At 50.2% G+C, this 19,081-nt stretch overlaps 1 protein-coding gene across 2 annotated transcripts in view; it reads right to left on the bottom strand.

The window, feature by feature from the left end:
• Nucleotides 1-11,258: 11,258 nt before the first annotated feature.
• The window catches only part of LOC102838176 (WD repeat-containing protein 1-like), a 44,070-nt gene continuing 36,247 nt past the window's right edge, over nucleotides 11,259-19,081 (bottom strand). Inside the window, exons 11-15 of one of the 2 annotated variants that reach the window (XM_006874668.1) lie at nucleotides 18,066-18,153; nucleotides 14,844-14,951; nucleotides 14,043-14,216; nucleotides 12,876-13,020; nucleotides 11,259-11,462 (exon numbers count right to left, since the gene is read on the bottom strand). In XM_006874668.1, coding sequence (XP_006874730.1) covers nucleotides 11,356-11,462; nucleotides 12,876-13,020; nucleotides 14,043-14,216; nucleotides 14,844-14,951; nucleotides 18,066-18,153 — 622 coding nt within the window. In that variant the 3' untranslated portion in view covers nucleotides 11,259-11,355. The remainder of the gene's footprint in view (nucleotides 11,463-12,875; nucleotides 13,021-14,042; nucleotides 14,217-14,843; nucleotides 14,952-18,065; nucleotides 18,154-19,081) is intronic. The other variant, XM_006874669.1, reaches the window with a different exon arrangement.

Here is a 19,081-nt window from a genome sequence, read left to right as displayed (position 1 = left end):
TGTCACTATTTTGACACTCAGAGCTGATAGTTCTTTGCTCTCTGGAGAGTGCCCTGTGCATCGTAGGATGTTTAGTTAGCAGCATCTCTTTTCTCTAATCACCAGAGACCAGCAGCACTCTCAACCTCACCCCATTTGTGAACCAAAAATATCTTCAGAACATTGCCAAATGCCCCGGGGAAGCAAAAGAGCCCCGGGTTGAAAATCACTGTTCTGATCCTACTGAGTCCTGCCTCTCATCTGGAGCAACTTCAGGCACCTCTATTTGGGTTGCATTAAGCGATCTTTGGGAGTTCCTGGGTGCTACAAATTGTTCATGCATTCTGCAACTAACTGACAGGTTCAAGGTTGGAGTATACCCAACCTGGTGATCTTGGAAGAAAAATCTGGTGATCTACTTCCTAAAAATCAGTCACTGAAAAGCCTTTGGATCACCATTCTAGCCTGGCGCACGCTGGTCACCATGCATCCAAACCTACTTGATGGAAACTGGGAAATGATTTGCTAGACCAAATACACCATGCTTCTACTACACGTATTTCTCCTTCACATTTCTCCAAGTTGGATGGGAGTGGAATGCTTTATGGGTGAGTGTATTGAACCAGAGACTGGTTTTTGTGTTGGCAATAATACATGAACTGATTTCTTACAAACATTACAAACATTGAACCAGACTTCCATGATTCCGGCTCCAGTGGCCATCGCAGTTAACAGGGGGCGTGTTAAAGGATCCGCTCTCAGAGAGTGAGATTCCATTGGTGTGAGGTCACTTCAGATGTCTGTATGTTTCTAGGGCCCCTCAGATGCTCTTCCTTTGCAGGACTGAGAAGCTCAGGGCTACATGAATGTCCAGCCTCCCTCCAAGGTGATGTTGGTGGAATTTGCAGGGAGGCAGGCTGGATTTGAATCACGCTGACTTTCAGTTAATTATGGGATGCTGGGGCTGTCGTTTTATCTCCCTGAGGTTTGTAATACTGATTAAATAATAAGATGCTTGCCAGGCAGCTAACACATTCCTGGGAGGAAGGTAGGAGCTCAGTATAAGTCACTGTTCAGTACTGCCTGCTCCCCCCACACCCAGCACGGTGTTAGCAACATGTGCCTTTCCCATTGTTTTCATGGAAGGTCCTGCTAAAATATAATCATAATGATGCTTTATCTGACATTGCTTTTGTGATAGACACCATGATAAAAACAGGCTTAATTCTCAAAAAGAACCTCTGAGACTTACACACACAGGAAAGAAACAAAGAGAGAGGGAGGAAAAGTCACTAACTAGATGGTGTTGTTGTTGTTGTTGTTGTCAAGTGCTGTCAAGTTGGTTCTGACTCATAGCGACCCTGTCTAGGGTTTCCAAGAAGCAGCTGGTGAGTTTGAACCACCATCCTTGCGGTCCAAACCGACCATTTGGTCCAGTGCATTATCCTGCAGTGCCATACCAGGACTCTAACTAGATGGTAAGCATACATTAACGTGGGTGAGGGAAAGGCAATTCACAATAAGGGGGAGTTCAACACCAAGTCACCAAGGCAAAGGAAGACAACAGGAGGCATTCAAGAGTAAAAGGCAACGATGATAAACACAATTGCACACACAGACAATAATTGAGGAGCGGATACGTACACAGACATGTAAGCTGAACAGGTGTGAAATAGTGAGATGGGACTATGCCCACAAGCATATATTGGTTTGGCAGAGGGTATTTCTACATGCACGTTAATATGTGCTGCAAATATATCCAGGTGCACAGTGGAGTACACAAGGGCAAAGCTGTGCAAACTTCTTAGTCACAACCAGCACCTTGAAGGCCTGAGTCACTGGACTTGAGGAATGGACCTGTAGACTCACGGGACATCTAGGTCAATTGGCAAAACCTCCACAAAGATGAGGAACTAGGGGATGCCCTTTGGTAAGTATCAGCTGGGATTCTAAAAGCTTCATACAACTATCTAAGATACTACTTGGGTCTCCTTCCCTCCGGAGCGAAGAAGAAGGAAAACAATCAAAGACTGAAGTAAACAGTCTAATGGACCACGTGAACCACAGCCTCCACTAGCCAGAGGAACCACTACAAACGGCTGTGTTTGGGATCACAACAGAAGGGCCTAGCCAGAGTGGGGGGAAACTGTAGAACAAAATTTTAAATTGTCAAAATGACCAGATTTACTGGTCTGATAGAGATGATGGAAACCCTGAGACCATGGCCTTTAGACACTTTCCCATCCATGGAACTGAGCCCACCTCCAGAGGTCAGAAAGCAAAAAGGGACAGGAAAGAAGGACAGGACAAATGGCAATGGGGAACCCAGGTAGGAAGTAAGAGAGTGCGGTCACATTAAGGGACTCGTAACTAATGCCATGAAACAAAACATGCATCAACTGCTGGATGGGAAAAGCATTTATTCTGTAAATCATCACTCAAACCACAAATAGCTAAAAAGAAGAAAATGATTAAAGCCTCTGAAGAAGAGTCTACGGTGATCCTCAGATCATGGATGAGGGAACGGAGACACAAAGAGTTTGAACAGCTTGGCTTGAGCAGACTGTCTTTCCTAATTCTGAAGACTAAAGCTCTTTGAGGAGCTGCTTCCATGTGACATATCTTAGAGCTGCAATCATTGTTGTTGTTGTTAAGTGCCGTCAAGTCGATTCCGACCCATAGCGACCTTTTATAGGGTTTCCAAGGAGCAGCTAGTAAGCTTGAGCCATCAGTTCAAATGACTTTGCAGTCTGATGCATTAGCCCAGAGCGCCACCTGAGGACTCCTGTAATCATTGGGAAGAAGGAAATATAAATGGCATCAGTTTCACATGTTGCCATTGTGTACCAACGACAATTATGTACCAGAAAATCCAAAATACGTTTGTTTGTTTGTTTGTTGCCTTAGAATTAATATGAGAGGTTAGCAGAGTGCCAGGGGACTTCGTACATTCTCCTGGATAATGACAGTTGTCAGTTGGGAAGCATATTGAAAAATGGAGAGTTCACTCACAAAAGGAATAAAATCAAAATACTAAGGAGCTCTGGTAGCGTAGTGGTTACAAATCAGGCTGCGAACCTCAAGGTCAGCAGTTTGAAACTACCTGCTGTTCCGTGGGAGAAAGATGAGGCTGTCTGCTCCTGTAAAGATTTACAGCCTCAGAAACCCTGTACAGGGCCACTGTGAGTTGGAACTGACTCCACGGCACACAACAACAACAACAAACCTCGGAATAACTGGCAAGAAAGATGAGCTATTTGGATAAATAAAACTTCTATACTTCACTAAAAATAAACTGTTGCTGTTGAGTTGACTTCAACTCACGGCAACCCCATGAGTGTCAGGGCAGAACTGTTCTCCACAGGCGTATTCGAAGTGGATCGGCAGGCCTTTCTTTTGAGGACTGTCTGGGTGGACTCGAACTTCCATACTTACGGTTAACATGTTAACCATTTGGACCATCCAAGGGTATTAACAAAGATTCCACCTCTGAAGAGATGGTCTATGCACATGCAAAAATGTCAGTTCTATTTATTGACTGAAACAATTTCTTTTCAAGCCAAAGCTTTGCAATGAAGCAGTTTCCAGACAATTAAAAAATTCTCCAGTGTGATGCATGGAGGGCCTTTTGAGTTCATAGCAACCTCCAATATTTCAGAAGCAGGGCTTCGAACCACTTCTTCCAAGTTCAGTCACGGCTGACTGAACTTGGCAAAACTGGAACAAATCTGAATTCTCAAAATGTGGGTGCGCTGGCACGACAGCCTCAGTGAGAAAAATTATGGGTCGACAACCTGTGAGAAACTTAATCGTCCTCCTAGAAAACAAAGGCAGTCTGGTCATTGCATAGCAATGGAATGAACCCTTATAATTCACCTCTGACCAGACTGAAGGAGACTGGCAACAGGGCAGCTCTGATGGGCTTGGAGAGGGAGAAGGAAATTGTTCACTGTGCCCCATCATCCCAGTCTGGCCAGGCTCTACGATGGTGTTCCACTGATTGCTGATAGGAGATGGACTTGGGACCCTGAGCCACCCCTGTGAGGACTGGCTTGGTGAGGCAGTCTCCTCTACTCTAATGGAGAGGCCATCCTCTTAACAAAGGCAGGGGGCTTCCCAGGAGACATTCACCATCCGGCAGCAAGTACCAGTTGGAGAGAATCTGTCTCTTCCAGTCAACTCTTGACTCTGGTCATTTTGACACAGGTCTAGCTGGTTTCCCCGAGGTCAGAGTCCAAGGAGCGGGGTTCCCTGTGGACAGAGGCACAAGAAATCAGGGCTCGCTGGGTTTGTTGGTTGGTCGCTACACCCTCAGGCCTGCTGCGGGGTATCAATTCTGTTCTTGCCTGACTCAGATGCATATGCAGCTGGGGGGGGGGGGAGAGGGGGGAGGAAGACCGGGGGCAGATGGGTCCAGCTCTGATCTCATGCTGTTCTCTGCTGTTCTTAGCTGAGCACTGCAGGCAGACAAGGGTAGACTTCCAAAAAGAGGTGGACAGGAAAAGGTTTGGTATTTAAGGAGTCCTGGATGAAGCCAATGGTTAATATCCAGTTGCTAACCGAAAGCTTGACAGGTAGAATGTACTCAGGGGTGTCTGAAGAAAGGCCTGGTGAACTCCTTCTGAATGATGATCCACAACCATTTAAAACCCTGCGACACAATTTTACTCAGACATATATGGGGTTCTTCAGTTGAAATCAACCTGACAGCAACTATTTTTGTTTTGTTTTGTTCTGTGTGGGTGAGGGATACTTTGGGTTGTCTCCACTAGGGTGGGAATACTGTTGGAGGTTAGTTTGCACAGGGTTGGGCTGCTGTTGAACGTTCTGCAATGCACAGGACAGTCCGACTAAAAGGAATGACCCAGTCCACCATGTCAATGTTGCTGAGACTGAGAAGCTGTTCTGAGCTTGTGGCCTACGGCCCAGGTGATGGTGTTCCCAGACTGCTGGAAACTGGGACGCGAAAGCTTCTACTGGAAAGCCTACCCAGCTAAAATAGACAATACTGTGAAGCACTGGTGAGGTGCTGTAGGATAAGCCCTGACTGCCAGCCACAAGGTTGGTGGTTCAAACCCACCAGCTACTCCTCAGAAACCCTGTAACAGGGTTGATAGTCGGAACCAACTCGATGAAACGTAACCACAATGGATGTAGGGTAAGCACTGCACTGCTAACTGCATGTTCAGTGATTAGAGCCCACCAGCCACTCTGAGGGAGAAAGATGAGGCTTCCTGCTCCTGCAAAGATTTACAGACTTGGAAACCCTATACAGGGTTGCTATGAGTTGGAACTGACTCAATAGCATTTAACACTGTAGATTGAACTAGACCCTTGCAAAATATGTGTTGAGTTCCTGGTCCTAGTAACTGTGAATGTGACTTTGTTTGGAAATAAGGGTTTTCTTTGGGTCTGCTAATGAGAACATGGAGTCTTGGTCTGGCACTGTAGGTTAAGGTGCTGGGCTGCAAAGTTGGTTTGAACTGCAAGGTTGGTGATTCCAGTTCACCAGCTGCTCCTTGGAAACCCTATACAGGGTCACTATGGGTCGGAATCGACTTGATGGCACTTACCAATGAGGGCAGGCATAGCGGTGGGACATTGTCTGATATAGTACCAGGAGATGAGTTGCTCAGGTTGGAAGGTACCATGACTGCAAGTATGGGCTCAAACATCACAATTGTGAGTGTGGTGAAGGGCCAGGCAGTGTTTTGTTCTGTTGTGCACAGGATTGCTTTGAGTTGGAACCAATGCAATGGCATCTGAAACAACAACATACCAGAGGATCCTAAACCTAATCGCTTCTGAGTTATAAAAAGATCTGAGTAGACACGCACACTTGGAGGGACCCGCCATGAGGACAGTGGACACGTGCACTTGGAGGGACCCGCCGTGAGCATCCTCGAAGCTCCTGACAAGAAAGGAATTGACATGGCTGACATGCCGGTTTGGTCTTTTAGCCACAAGAACTATGAGAAAGTAAAGGTTTGTTTTTTAAAGCCCTCACTTTTGTGTTTTGGGTTATGACAACATAGACTAAGACAAACACGGATCACTTAAGAGGAGGTTTTATGAGTTACAGCAGCAAAAGCCCCAGAAATGGCATATTTGTGCATCATGAAGAAATAGACACATCGACTAATGCCAGAAATGTGTTTGTATCTTGTAGTGGTGGTACTGATAAAGGCAAGCTCTGCTCCCAGGCTAAAGGTTGTCATTTGTGGGCCTGCAGCCTCACATGCATGCAAAAGTTGGACAGGAAATAAGGAAGACCGCAGAAAAATCGATGTATTTGCGTTATGGTGATAAAGGACAATATTGAAATTACCATGGACTGCCAAAAGAACAAACTGATCTGTGTTAGAAAAAGTGCAGCCAGAGTGCTCCCTGGAAGCCAGGATGGCCAGAGTTCATCTCTCATACTTCAGGTTAGGATATCATGTTTGGTAAAGCGGAGGGTCAGAGAAAAAGAGAAAGACCCCCAGTGAGATGGATTGGCCAAGTGGCAGCAGCAGTGGGCATAGGTTGGTGCAGGACTGGGCAGTGTTTCGTTCTGTTGTGTATAGGGTCGCTATGAGTCATACACACTAGATGGCACCTAACAACAAGAAGTGGGGGCCAAATATTACCAATGCTGCTTCCAAATCCAATGGGGGAAAAAGGGGATGAAGAGAAGGAAAAAAGAAGGGAGAAAGAGAGTAGTAAGAGAGAAAGGAGGTAAGAAGGGAGGAAGAAAGGAATGAGAGGAAGAAAAGGTAGAAGAAAAGGAGGAGGAGGAAGTGAAGAGGGAAGAATTAAAAAAGGCAGAACTGTTGAACAGTCATGTTACCGGAAGTATGTTGGTTGGCCTGACTTATGTGCACAAACTGGGTCGAGACTTCAGAAACAAGCCCTAGTGTCCCAATGTTAAACGTCTCAGAGCCACATCCTCCCTGCCATGCTTGAGTTTATTGAGATGCCTGTGTTAGTACCACAGCTGATTGTTGTTGTTATGTGCTGTGGAGTCGCTTCTGACTCATAGCAACCGTGTACAGGGTTTCCGAGGCTGTAAATCTTTATGGGTGCAGAAAGCCTCATCTTTCTCCCACAGAACAGCTGGTAGTTTCGAACTGCTGACCATGAGATTAGCAGCCCGATTCATAACCACTACGCTACCAGAGCTTCTTACCGTTCCTCAATGTAATGGTGTCTTCGGCTCACCTTCTTCCCCAGGAAGCCTGCCAGCATCACCGGCAATCACCGCATTTATTCTGCCAATGGAGAGACTGTACTATGGGGACCTAGATTGCCCTACAAGTGTACAAGCTCCAGGTCTTGATCTCAGGAAGTAGGTCTGTACACTTGTAGCTCTGGCTCGTCTCACACCCTCGCCCCACCCCCCTGGAACATAGGAGGGAAGTTCCCTAGGGCTGCAATAACAAAACCCACACAACCAAACCCATTCCTGCTGAGTCAGCTCTCACTCATAGCAACGCTACAGGGCAGAGTAGAACTGCACTGCCCTATAGGCCTTCAGATACTGTCAATCCTTTCAGACGCAGACTACCACGTTTCTCCCATGGAGCAACTTGTGGGTTCATGGTTAGAAGCCCAGTACGAACCACTGTGCCACCAGAGCTCCTTTATCTGTAACAAAGTACCACAAACTGTTACATTCTGTCCAGCTGGTACTGACTCACAGTACGTTATATACAACAGAACCAAACAGCCAACCTCTCCATTGTTGCTGTTTGAACCCATTGCTGCTGCCACTGCTGTCCACAAACTGGGGGACTTAGAAAGGCAGAAATGCATTTTCTCAGAGTTCTGGAGGCTGGAGAACCGAATGCAGAGTACCCACAGGGCCACCCTTTCAGAAGACCCTCGGGGAGATTCATCTCTCAGCTTCCCTGGTCACAGGCATTGTGCCATTTGTTAAGTGCCATGGCATCGGTTTTGACTCATAGTGACCCTGTATAGCGTTTCTGAAGGAGTTCTGGTAGCGAAGTGGTTACGAATTAGGAACCTCAAGGTCAGCAGATTGAAACTACCAGTTGTTCCGCTGGAGAAAGATGAGACTTTCTGCTCCCATAAAGATTTACAGCTTCAGAAACCCTGTACAGGGTCGCTATGAGTCGGAGCTGACTCCACAGCACACAACAATAGCATTTCTGAGGATTGACTGGTGAGTTTGAATCACTGACATTGTAGTTAGCAGTCCAGTGCTTATCTTGTGGTGGTTACATGCTGTGGAGTCGGTTCCAACCCACAGAGACCCTGTATAGGGTTTCCGAGACTGTAAATCTTTACCGAAGCAGAAAGCCTCAGTGTTCTCCTGAGAAGCAGCTGGTAGCTTTGAACTGCTGACTTTGCCGTTAGCAGGCCAACTGGTAATCCAGTACACTACCAGGGTTCCAGGCTTACCATAGTGCCATCTTTACATGGCTGTCCAACCTTTCTTCTTTCCTAAGGGTACCACTCAGATTTGGAAAGGGGCCCACCCAATTAGACTCAACAATAAGGCGTCATGCTGACTGATAACATCTTCAAAGACCCTATTATTCAAACATGAACCCCAATGTAGGGGTACCAGGAGTTAGGACTACAACGTACCTTTTTGGGGAGGATACAAGTCAATCCCCAACAGGGATTACACCATTTTATATGTGACAGAACATGTTGATAAATGTCGAAAATAATGAAGTTGCCTAAGGTGTCATTGTACTTGAGTTCATAATCAACATCCAATGGAAGCAGCAATCAAGATATTAAACAAATTATCACATTGGGCAAGTCTGCTGCAAATGACCTCTTTAACATGTTCAAATGCAAAGATGTCAGTTTGAAGCTGACCCAAGTCATGGTATTTTCAATTACCTTCTGTGTCAAAAAGCTGCACACTGAATAACAAAGACCAAAAGAATTGATGTTGAATTCTGGTGCTGGTGAATTTTGAATGCACCAAGGACTTCCTGAAGAACCAACAAGTGTCTTGGTTAGAAGTACTGCCAGAACGCTCTTTAGAAATGAGGATGGTGAAACTTGGTCTCACACACTTGAACATGTTATCAGGAGACTGGTCCATGGAAAAGGGAATCATGTTTCTGGTAAAAGTAAGAGAGGTCAGTGAAAGAGGCAGCCCTCAAGGAGAGGGACTGACATAGCAGCTGCCAACAATGTGCTGAAACAGCACCAATTGTGAGGATGGCCCTGAACTGGGCAGTTTCCTTCTGTAAGACTGGCTGAGTCAGAACTGACCATGGCTCTCAACAAGACAAAGTTCAATGCTGGACTTTGGTAGCAACACCAACTTTCGCTATTAGATGGACACCTGCCCCCCACCATGCCCTCCCCTTTCCCCCAGATTTCTAGCATCTTCTTTTACAAGAGCAGTAGAAGCAGTTGATTAGAGTACTAGAGAGAACACAACTTGGGTTGGGATTTCATCAAACTGATAAAACATCCTTCTATGTGTTCTTACGCCAGAAGCAGGTTGTCTTCCACTATGAGTTTGGAGGCTTGGAAATTTCATTTTCTCAGTCATCTTAAGGATTATGAAGGAGCTCTGGTAGCGTAATGGTTATGAGTCAGGCTGCTAACCTGAAGGCCGGCAGTTCAAAACTACCAGCTGTTCTTTGGGACAAAGATGAGGCTTTCTGCTGCCATAAAGATTTACAGCTTCAGAAACCCTGTGCGGGGTGTCACTATGAATTGGAACTGACTCCACGGCACGTAACAACACAATTCTGAGGACGGTGCAGGAGCTGGTATGGCAGCATCTTGTTCTGTTGTACATGGGGTCATTATGAGCTGGGACTGACTTCACAGTACCTAACAACAAAGGAGCTCTGGTAGTATAGTGGTTACGAATCGGGCTATGAACCACAAGGTCAGCAGTTCGAAACTACCAGCTGTTCTGCGGGAGAAAGATGAGGCTTTCTGCTCCTGTAAAGATTTGCAGCCTTGGAAACCCTGCACAGGGTCGCTGAGTTGGAACCGACTCCACGGCACATAACAACAACAAACACATGCTACTCCTCACATGGTTAGGAGAAAGTTCAAGGGGCCCTGGTGGTGGCAAGGGTTAAATGTGCTAACTACAAAGTTAGTGATTTGAACCAACCTAGTGTCTCTGGAGTGGACAACACCTGGCCATCTGCTCCCGTCATTACAGCCTAGAAAGCCCTCACCTGTTGTATGAGGTGACCACAGTATACATCAAACTCCACGGCACCTAACCACCAGGAAGGTCATCTTGTCTGAGAACTGAACCAGCCGGGACTGCGATTCCCCAGCACCCCCTACCTCAACGTCTTGTTTACAAATGAAGAGACTGGTCCAGAGGGAGATGGAGTGGCCCAGGTCCTGCAATGATGGGTACAGGATGTGGGGACTTCTCGGGCCTACCCTGGATTCCTCTGGAGGCTGTAGTCCAGTGAAGATCCTACGGTCATGGGTTTTCCCCGAAACTTCCACCTCCCTGGCCCACCACACAGTCAGCCGTCCACAACGAAGAAAAAAGAGCTTTAATGATTTCTCAGACCAATCTCTTAAAGCGCTCAGTGTTTTCACAAGTGCAAGGGGAGAACTCTTCTCACCCAAATTCACGACAGTTCTGACACACGCAAGGAGACTGCAGGCCAGGGCACCTTAGACTGACGGGGACACGGGTGACTTCACCCTGGCCCCTCAGTTCACCTTGGCCCTTAGGGGGTCAGGAGGGGATAGGGAGGCGGGCACACACCCAAGCGAGAGGGCGGATGAGAGGCAGCCGTCACAGCGCAGATGCCAGGAGACGGCGTCGCTGACACACGGCTTGTGAACAGACAGGCAACAGTGAGATACATTGAAATGCATACCAAACACAACCCACCACGATTGCAATGTTGAAAGCAAGCACAAAAACCGACAACGAGGAGACACCCGCCCTGGGTCTGCCGGGAGCGCAGCTTTCTGGGCACGCTCCACAACAGACCGCTGCCCCCTCGGGTTTTGGGGTGGCACGGCGCTGCACTCTTCCCCAGTACAGCCATGTTGTGCAGGCAGGAAGTGGGGACCCCGGCCGGCTCCCCTGGGCCCTCCTCGTTAGAGAGTCAGGGCGGTGGGCTGGGTGCCTCTGGAATGTTGGGGCGCAAAAGGCTGGGCTGGGTGTTAGTTAGGCTCCACACGGGGTTCAAGTGCTCGTTTTATTTGTCATGTGCAAACGGTTACTGTCTAAAGCTTTCGGAAGGACGCGGACAGACACGGACACCCTAAGAGGCCAGGGTAGTCGGTGGTCCCCGGCCCTCCTCCCTGAGGCAGGGCGGGGCAGGGCGCGTTACAGAAACATGGAGAGGAAGAGCGTGTTGGGCTGCAGCGCGCTTCTAGTCCCTGATTCGGTGGCTCTGTGGCCGGGCCTCAGTAGGTGATTGTCCACTCTTTGACGGAGGCGTCGTGGGAGGTCGTAACCAGCGTGTGCTCGTCCAGCCAAGCCAGGCTGCTGACATGGTGCAGCCGGTGGGCATCTGGGAAGAACAGAGTGTGGTTTAATGGAAAACCCCAGCTTGTCAGTATCTCCACTGGACCCCCATAGGGGGTCCAAATAGGGGCAGCACCTGGTTGGGAGACGATGTCCTCACTCTGGGCACTAGGGCCACACTGGCTCAGCGGTACCCAGGTCTACCCACTAAACCAGAGGCACAACTACGTCCAGACACTGCCAGCTGACCTGTGGGAAGCAAAACTGCCCCCTCCAAGTCACATCCACCTGCTTTTGCAAATAATCCTAGCTCAAGGTGTCCCTGTGTGGAACAGTGTAGAACTGCCGCACACTAGTTCTCTGGGCTGTCATCTCGTCTTTCTTCCCCCGGGGCCACTGGGTGGCCATAAACTGCCAAACTTAAGGTTTGCAAAACAAAACCCAAACTCACTGACCTCGAGTTGATTTCCACTCATAGCGATCCTGTAGAGGTTCTGAGGCCTCATCTTTCTTCCCTGGAGCAGTTGGTGGGTTTGAACTGCTGACCTTGCAGTTAGTAGTACAGTGCTTATCCTATAGTGTCACAAAACTGCTTGTACCACTGAGGGTCTGCCCTGCCTGCCCCTCGGGGTGAAAGGTGTTTTTGTGTCCAGAGTAATGGTGTATGTACAACACATAAACGGATACACGGCATATCTGTGTACTACTGCGCAGGCCTTCTGGTGTGGGCTGTTGATCAGCACTGGAATGCGAACCACAAGGTTGGCTGTTCAAACCTACTAGCTGTTCCTCGGAAACCCTGTACAGTTGGAATCAACTTGGCGGCAGTGAACAACAGCAAAGGAGAGCAGAGATTTAGAGAACATTGAACAAAAGGTGGGGGCGTGTCTGATGGGTCCTAACAATGTTCTCCCACCTGTATCTAACCCACAATGCAACACAGCCCTTGGGTCGAACGCCACGAGTGTGGGCATGGCAGGCAGGTACCGATGTGGGGAGCCCCACTGAGCTGCACGGCCTGGCTTGGTGGGACCCGTGGGAGGGACTGGAGAGCCCGTCCACACCACCAGGCTGACTCCTGAATTCACCTATGAGCACTGGACCCAGAAACCGTTGGCTCTCGTGTCTCCAGCTCCCTCTCCTTCCATCAGAGCTGGGTCGTCCCAGGCTGCAGCCACTAACCAGCTCCACAGGGTTTTGGAATGGGGCAAGCACCAACATGGTAGTGAGACTAGGCTGGCTCAGGTATGTTATCAAGAATACTTCCCCTGCTTCTCTATGCTTGTGACGCTGTGCCTGCTGGAATGTTTTTGAAGAAGACAGAACGACTAGTGCAGGGCGTTCATTGTGTGGGGGTGCAATGGCAGAACGAGAGGTCAGCAGTGCGCCCCCCTCCCCGCCAGCACACAGCTTCCTGTGTCGGGAGTGTCTGGGGACTACAACCCAGGCGCGGAGTCACCTTGGATCTTGACTCTGGTCTCAGGGTCGCTCAGGGTCCACACGTACACCATCATGTCCATGCCGCCGGAGGCGAAGTGTTCGTTGTCCGGGGACCAGGCCAGGCAGACGATCTTCGCATGATGCCCATAGAAAACTTCCTTCTCCTAGTTGTGAGGTGAGAAAAGGAAGGAGCTGGGGGTCAGACCCGAGTCATCTTCAGGAGTGCTGGGGACTCATTGACCCTTCTGCAGGTTCCAGGGACACAGAACAGAGGGGTGCAGGCCCCCGCCATACACGTTTTATGCAGTGAGAGGACAGGCCTGTGAGTTCCAGGGTCGGCATCCCCCAAGTCCTCCCTATGCATTGGGAATCCGGACAGGAAGCAGGTATGGGCCCCAGGGGTCAGACATGGAGAAGCAGCAATGTTTTTCCCAACACCCACAGACTGGGCTTCTTCACACCCCACCCTTCTGAAGTCCCTACAGGAGGTCAAGCCAGACACCCTGTGATTTCTCAAGTCCGCTGTGTGGACAGAGCTCTCGCTCATTGAGGACCCTTCTTGGGAGTGGGGTGGGGGGGTGTCACGCACTTGAAGAGGACTGAACGGTGTATAGACAGCTGATAGCAAAAGGAATAAGGAAGCAACTGCTGTCCTCGTGGTAAGGACGGCAGCAGCGCATCTCAGGTAGAAGACGTGGATGGGAGGTGGCTGCTGCTCTGAGAATGCTCAGGGCACCACTGGGACAGAAAGGCAGCCAGTTCACTGGAGCACTGAGGGTCCAGGGCCCCCCACCCGTCCTGGGGTCCCTGTGGGGGGTCACCCCGTGACTTTACTCCAGTGCACAGTCTCCTTGAGGCTGAATGGGACAGGACTGATGCCACCCCCCTTCCCCACCCGCCAGTCCCCCATTGAGCCCACATGCACAGCAGTATTGACAACCAGTGCTGGGGGCTGACGGGGTTTCTCAAAGTACAGAGACTGGGAGAAGGCTCACCTGGCTGGACTCTTCCACGGAGAAAGGGAGGTGGAGAGGTCAGGGCGTGAGCAAGGCCCTGACTGGACCACAAACAGCCCTTCACCCAGGGAACTAACTGCACTCTATGCGGCCACAAGAGCCCTGCCCTCAGGGCCCAGCAGCACTGCCCAGCCCTGAGTCACTGGTGGGAAAAGAGGTGGCCTGCTCACCGAGTAGCCATCTGCCACACTGAAGACCATGACCACTTTGCTGGCATCACACACAGCCAGGAAGGCGCCATCGTGCGAGTAGGCCAGGTCGGTGACGGGGCCCTTGGCCTCCAGGAGCTGGTCCTCGCTCTTCAGCGCAGAGCCCAGGATGGAGTAGAGGCGGACCTTACCGTCCTGTGAAGAAGGACACAGCGCCGTCAGCCACCCTCCCACATCACACTGCACCCTTTGCATGAGGTACAAATGGGGCTTCTAGTCACTCCACTTTGACCCCTTGATGAGAATTGGCATTTCTACCTCAGATCATGGAATTAGAGCCAGATCCCAGATGACTTACAGGTCCCCTGACCTTCCTCCCCACTGTGCTCAGCCCTGCCAGGCTCTGCATATAGGACGTGCTTGCCAAGTGTCCACTGACAGAATGGCCAGGGTACTACCACCCTTCGGGGCTCACCCTCATGTACTGCCCCGTGGAGACACTGCAGTCTACAAAGGAGGGGCCCACCCTGATGTTAAGGCTCTGACATGGAGCACACACTGCCTGGCCGTCTCAGGGGACTCTCACCTGGAGCCGAAGGAGGGCTGGCTCCACATTCAGGGTCCTTGTCTCCTGATCCCTGGCTGGTTCTCGGGAGCCCACCCCCACCTCTTCTCTCTAGCCTGAGACTGTCCTGAGACTCCCCCATCATCCTCACAGTCCCCAACATAGCAGGCCATAGGGTGTGAGAGAAAGGGTCTTACCATGTCCCCCTCACCATCCCCCACACAGCAGACCAGAGGGTATGAGAGAAAGAGCCTTACCGTGCCCCCCACAGCCACCGTCTCGCCCCCCGGGTGCACTGCCACCACCTCGGGCTCATAGTCGGGGTTGATGCTGAAACACTTCTTCTGATCCTTCAGCAAGATGATCTAGATGACACAAAGTCAGTCAGGTGGGCCGGGCTCATCAGCCAGCAGGAGGAGGACCCCGTCCACACTTGGACTAAGCTTGGGCACCACACAGACCTGTTAGGTGGGCAGGATCGTGTGGAGAAGCTCGGCCAGTCACCTGAATGGATCCTATCCTAGCTTTGGGTCACTGAGTCATGCTTCCTCCCTATCTATCAAATGGGATAAGAGCAGGGTCTGTCTAGGAAGGACAGCTGGTGTGTTTCACTCAGATTCTACACAAAAATCCTGACCAACAAGGGGGAAACGCGGAACAGAATTTCAGCTACTCATGGGCTCTGGATTCCCAGGGTGCGTGGAGGCCGAATGAACCCCTGAAACTACAGCTCTGAGGTCATCTTTAAACCAAACATATTCCCTGGAGTCTTTTAAAAAGCAAGTAATAGTCAAAGTTGTAAAGAAAAGTCTGCTCTGAGCATTGTGCTCTTTGAAGAGCTCCCTACATGGGAACAAAGTGACGACAGCCATCCTGAAGGACTAGCTAAGAACCTTAGGGGCCAGTGAGTTTAGGTTACTGAGAAACAGCAGCTCAGGAAAGGAGACTGGGAACTGTTGTCCAATGTGAAGCACACATTGAGTCACAGTATACCTGCTAAAGTGGTGTGTTCTCAACAAATATTCGGTGTTCTGACCAACATCACTGTTGTTGCTAACTGCACCATCTTCCAATTCTAGGGAGCCATTAGCCTTGACCTTTTGATGTTGCTACTGCGCTGGTTCCGATTCACACTGGCCCCGCGCACATAAAAATGGCACACTGCCAGGTCCTGGGCCACCCTCACAACTGTTGTTTTAGCCACTGTGTCAACCCCACCTCAATCTTGTTGAGGACTGTTCAGGGACTCTTCACTTTAACCAAGCATGTTGTCCTTCTCCAGGGATTGGTCCCTCCTGACAGCACGTTCAGAGAATGAAAGACGAAGTCTCCCTATCCTGCCTTCTAAGGAGCACTCTGGCTGTACTTCGTCCAAGATAGATTTATTTCTTCTTTTGGTAGTCCAAGGTATCTTTAATATTCTCCTCTAAAACCGTAAGTCAAACGCATCAACTCTTCTACAGTCTTCCTTATGCACTGTCCAGCTTTTGCATACATATGAGGTTATTGAAAATACCATGACTTGGGTCAGGCGCACCCTAGTCCTAAAGCTGACACCTTTGCTTTTCAACACTTTAAAAAGGTCTTGTACAGCAGATTTGCCTAATGCAATACGTCATTTGATTTCTTGACTGCTGCTTCCGTGAGTGTTGATAGTTGATCTAAAAAAATTAAATCCGTGACCTTAAATCTTTTCTCCACCTATTATAATATTGCTTACTGGTCCAGTTGTAAGGATTTTTATTTTCCTTGTTGCTGTTGTTAGGTGCCTTCGAGTCAGTACTGACTCATAGCGACCTCATGCTAACAGAATCAAACACTGCCCGGTCCTGCACCCACCTCACAATCATAGCCATGCTTGAGTCCACTGCTGCTACCACCTGGCCAATGTAGCGCGTTTGTCGTCTTTAGTTCCTCTAATTAGAAGACAGAGTTAACGAAGTCCTCATGAGGATCTTGTCACCGAGAGTGACACCCCGTGAAGCTGAGTGAGGACATGAATGGACGTGTTTCTCTCTTCATTCCGGACTCTCACAAGAAATGCCCTTAGCAACCTTCCAGCAGGGCCTGCCTGTCCCTCAGTGGGTCAGGAGCAGGGGTAGGTGGCAGGGCTGAGGGACAGTGATGGGTTCGCCCTATAGGGAGATACTGTCAGAGTGGTCCTGTTTCTTCTCCCCACCCCCTGGGGCTCCTGAGGTTAGTGGGGAGAGGGGCTACGAGAAGATGCTCCAAGGATTTGGGGTTCCCAGATCTGCCTGAGTGGTCAGGTCACAAGGTCAGGCCTTGAGCTGCTGGGTGTAGTTTGGTAGCACCTCCTGAGTGGTGGGCACCCAGCTCAACCTCTGAGTCTCCACACGGAGCACTCACGCTACACCCTGGTTTGTTGTTGTTGTGTGTGTGCCGTGGAGTCGGTTCCAACCCATAGTGCCCCTGTACAGGGTTTCCAAGGCTGTAAATCTTTATAGGAGCAGAAAGGCTCATCTTTCTCCTGCAGAGCAGCTGGTAGTTTCGAACTGCTGACCTTGTGGTTCTCAGCCCGATTCGTAACCACAGGGGGTAAACAGAGGCCTGTGTAAGGCCCTGCATCCTGTCAGAGCTGAGCCAGGACCACAGAGGGGCTGGGGGGCAATGACGAGTCAGGAAGCAGGCTCCTACCACTGACACCAGGACCTTCCAGAACATTCCCTCACTCTGCACTCTGTCTACCTATTCCTTCTCTACCTGGCTGACCATCTGGGGCACACAGAAACCCGTTCTCTCAAAGCGATGAAGTGGGGTCCCGAGTGGAAGCATTCCAGCAGCTCGCTGCCTGTGCCAACAGGATGGCCACACCACATGCCTTCTGCCGTCTACACGCCAGGATGCCCATGGCCACAGACTACAGCTCGCTACAAAGGAAGGCAGTTCTGTGTAAAGTGGGTCAAACTCAACACTCAGCCCAAATTCCAGAACAAACACTTCCTGGCCATAGTGCTTCCTGCTGATGATGTAGCCTTGAGGGGAGAGGCCAGTCACACCTAGCCCCGGCTGCACTGCAATAGGAACATTTATATGTTTCCTCATAACTGACCCTGTGGGCTTGTTAGGGATGGGAAAATGAGAACTCTGAGAGGCTGAGGAAATGCCTGAGTCCACATAGCTCTGATGAAGGCTGATCCAAACCCTGCTCCACCCATCACCTCCCTCAACTACACACCCAGGTCAAGCCCCAGTGCCTTTCTGTGCCTCAGTTTAGCCTTCTGTGAAGTGGGGGGCCGACAACGTATCTAACAGCTAGGGCTGCGGTGAGGGCTGGATGAGGGCACACACACGAAGGGCTCAGGATAGCACTCACGAGAGCCATGTGATCGTGGTCAGCGCTGGGGAAGCCTAACTGGACGTGGAGGGAACTGAGACACCAGACTCCCCACAGCTAGGCGCTCCACCCTGTCACTTCTCGCTTCTCTCCCTCATCCTGCCAAAGCCACACCACCACATACCTGCCCGATGCACACGACCACCGTGTATCCCCCGGGGCCGACAGCCACGCACTTTGGCTGAACGTCCAGCTTCACCACTCCTTGTCCGCTGAGGGGAGAGAAGAGGACAGGCATCCTGTCAGAGCTGACATGGCTCCCTTGTGAGGAAGGCACGACTGCAATCTCTCCTGTGGCTGCTAAACCTGGGAGACCACCACCTACCCGATTCTCACACCCAGCGACCCCACACGCTCACTCAACAACAATAAACCTCTAAGAAAGGAGATCTGGTATGGTTCCAGGAGTGCTAACTGCAGAGTCAGCAGTTCAAACCCACTACCAGAAAGGAGCCCTGCATTGGTGGCACTGTGGGATAAGCTCTGGACTGCGAACCACAAGGGCGGCAGTACAAGCCCACCAGCCACTCCAAGGGAGACTGAGGAAGGTGCTTGCTTGGACTTGACTCAATAGCTGTGGGTAATGTAGTCTTTATGAGAGCAGATTTTCAGACCTTGTTTCCGTGGAACCACTGGAGATACGGTTAAAAAGAATTCACTGACAAACCACAAATCATGGCGGAAGCAGGGAGCGCAGTGGGCAGAGAAGCAGCAGGGATCCCACGGGCCGGAACAGCCGGGTTTGGGTGGTGCATCCCTGCCACGTGCTCGCCAAGCTGGTCTGCTGGTCACAGGCCCCAGAGGTTCTACTCCCCACTCCCCTGGAGACCACCACGCTTCCTCAGAAGGCGCACTTTTAGGGAGAATCTACTCCTTAATCTCACAGGGTGAGAACCTGGTGTTCTTCTGTCTTGGTTAACTCATCGACTGCTCTGAAAACACATGCTGGGAGCATCTGCGCACACACATGCATGCATGCGCACACACACACACAGAACCCGGTGTTCTCCTGTCCTGGCCAACTCATCGACTGCTCTGAAAACATGCTGAGAGCATCTGCACACATGCACATGCACGCACACACGCACACACACACAGGATGAGAACCCGGTGTTCTCCTGTCCTGATTAGCTCGATTAC

This window comes from Chrysochloris asiatica, unplaced genomic scaffold, assembly GCF_000296735.1.
Source record: "Chrysochloris asiatica unplaced genomic scaffold, ChrAsi1.0 scaffold00292, whole genome shotgun sequence".
NCBI lineage: Eukaryota > Metazoa > Chordata > Mammalia > Afrosoricida > Chrysochloridae > Chrysochloris > Chrysochloris asiatica.
This window is presented reverse-complemented; position numbering and strand designations above follow the sequence as displayed.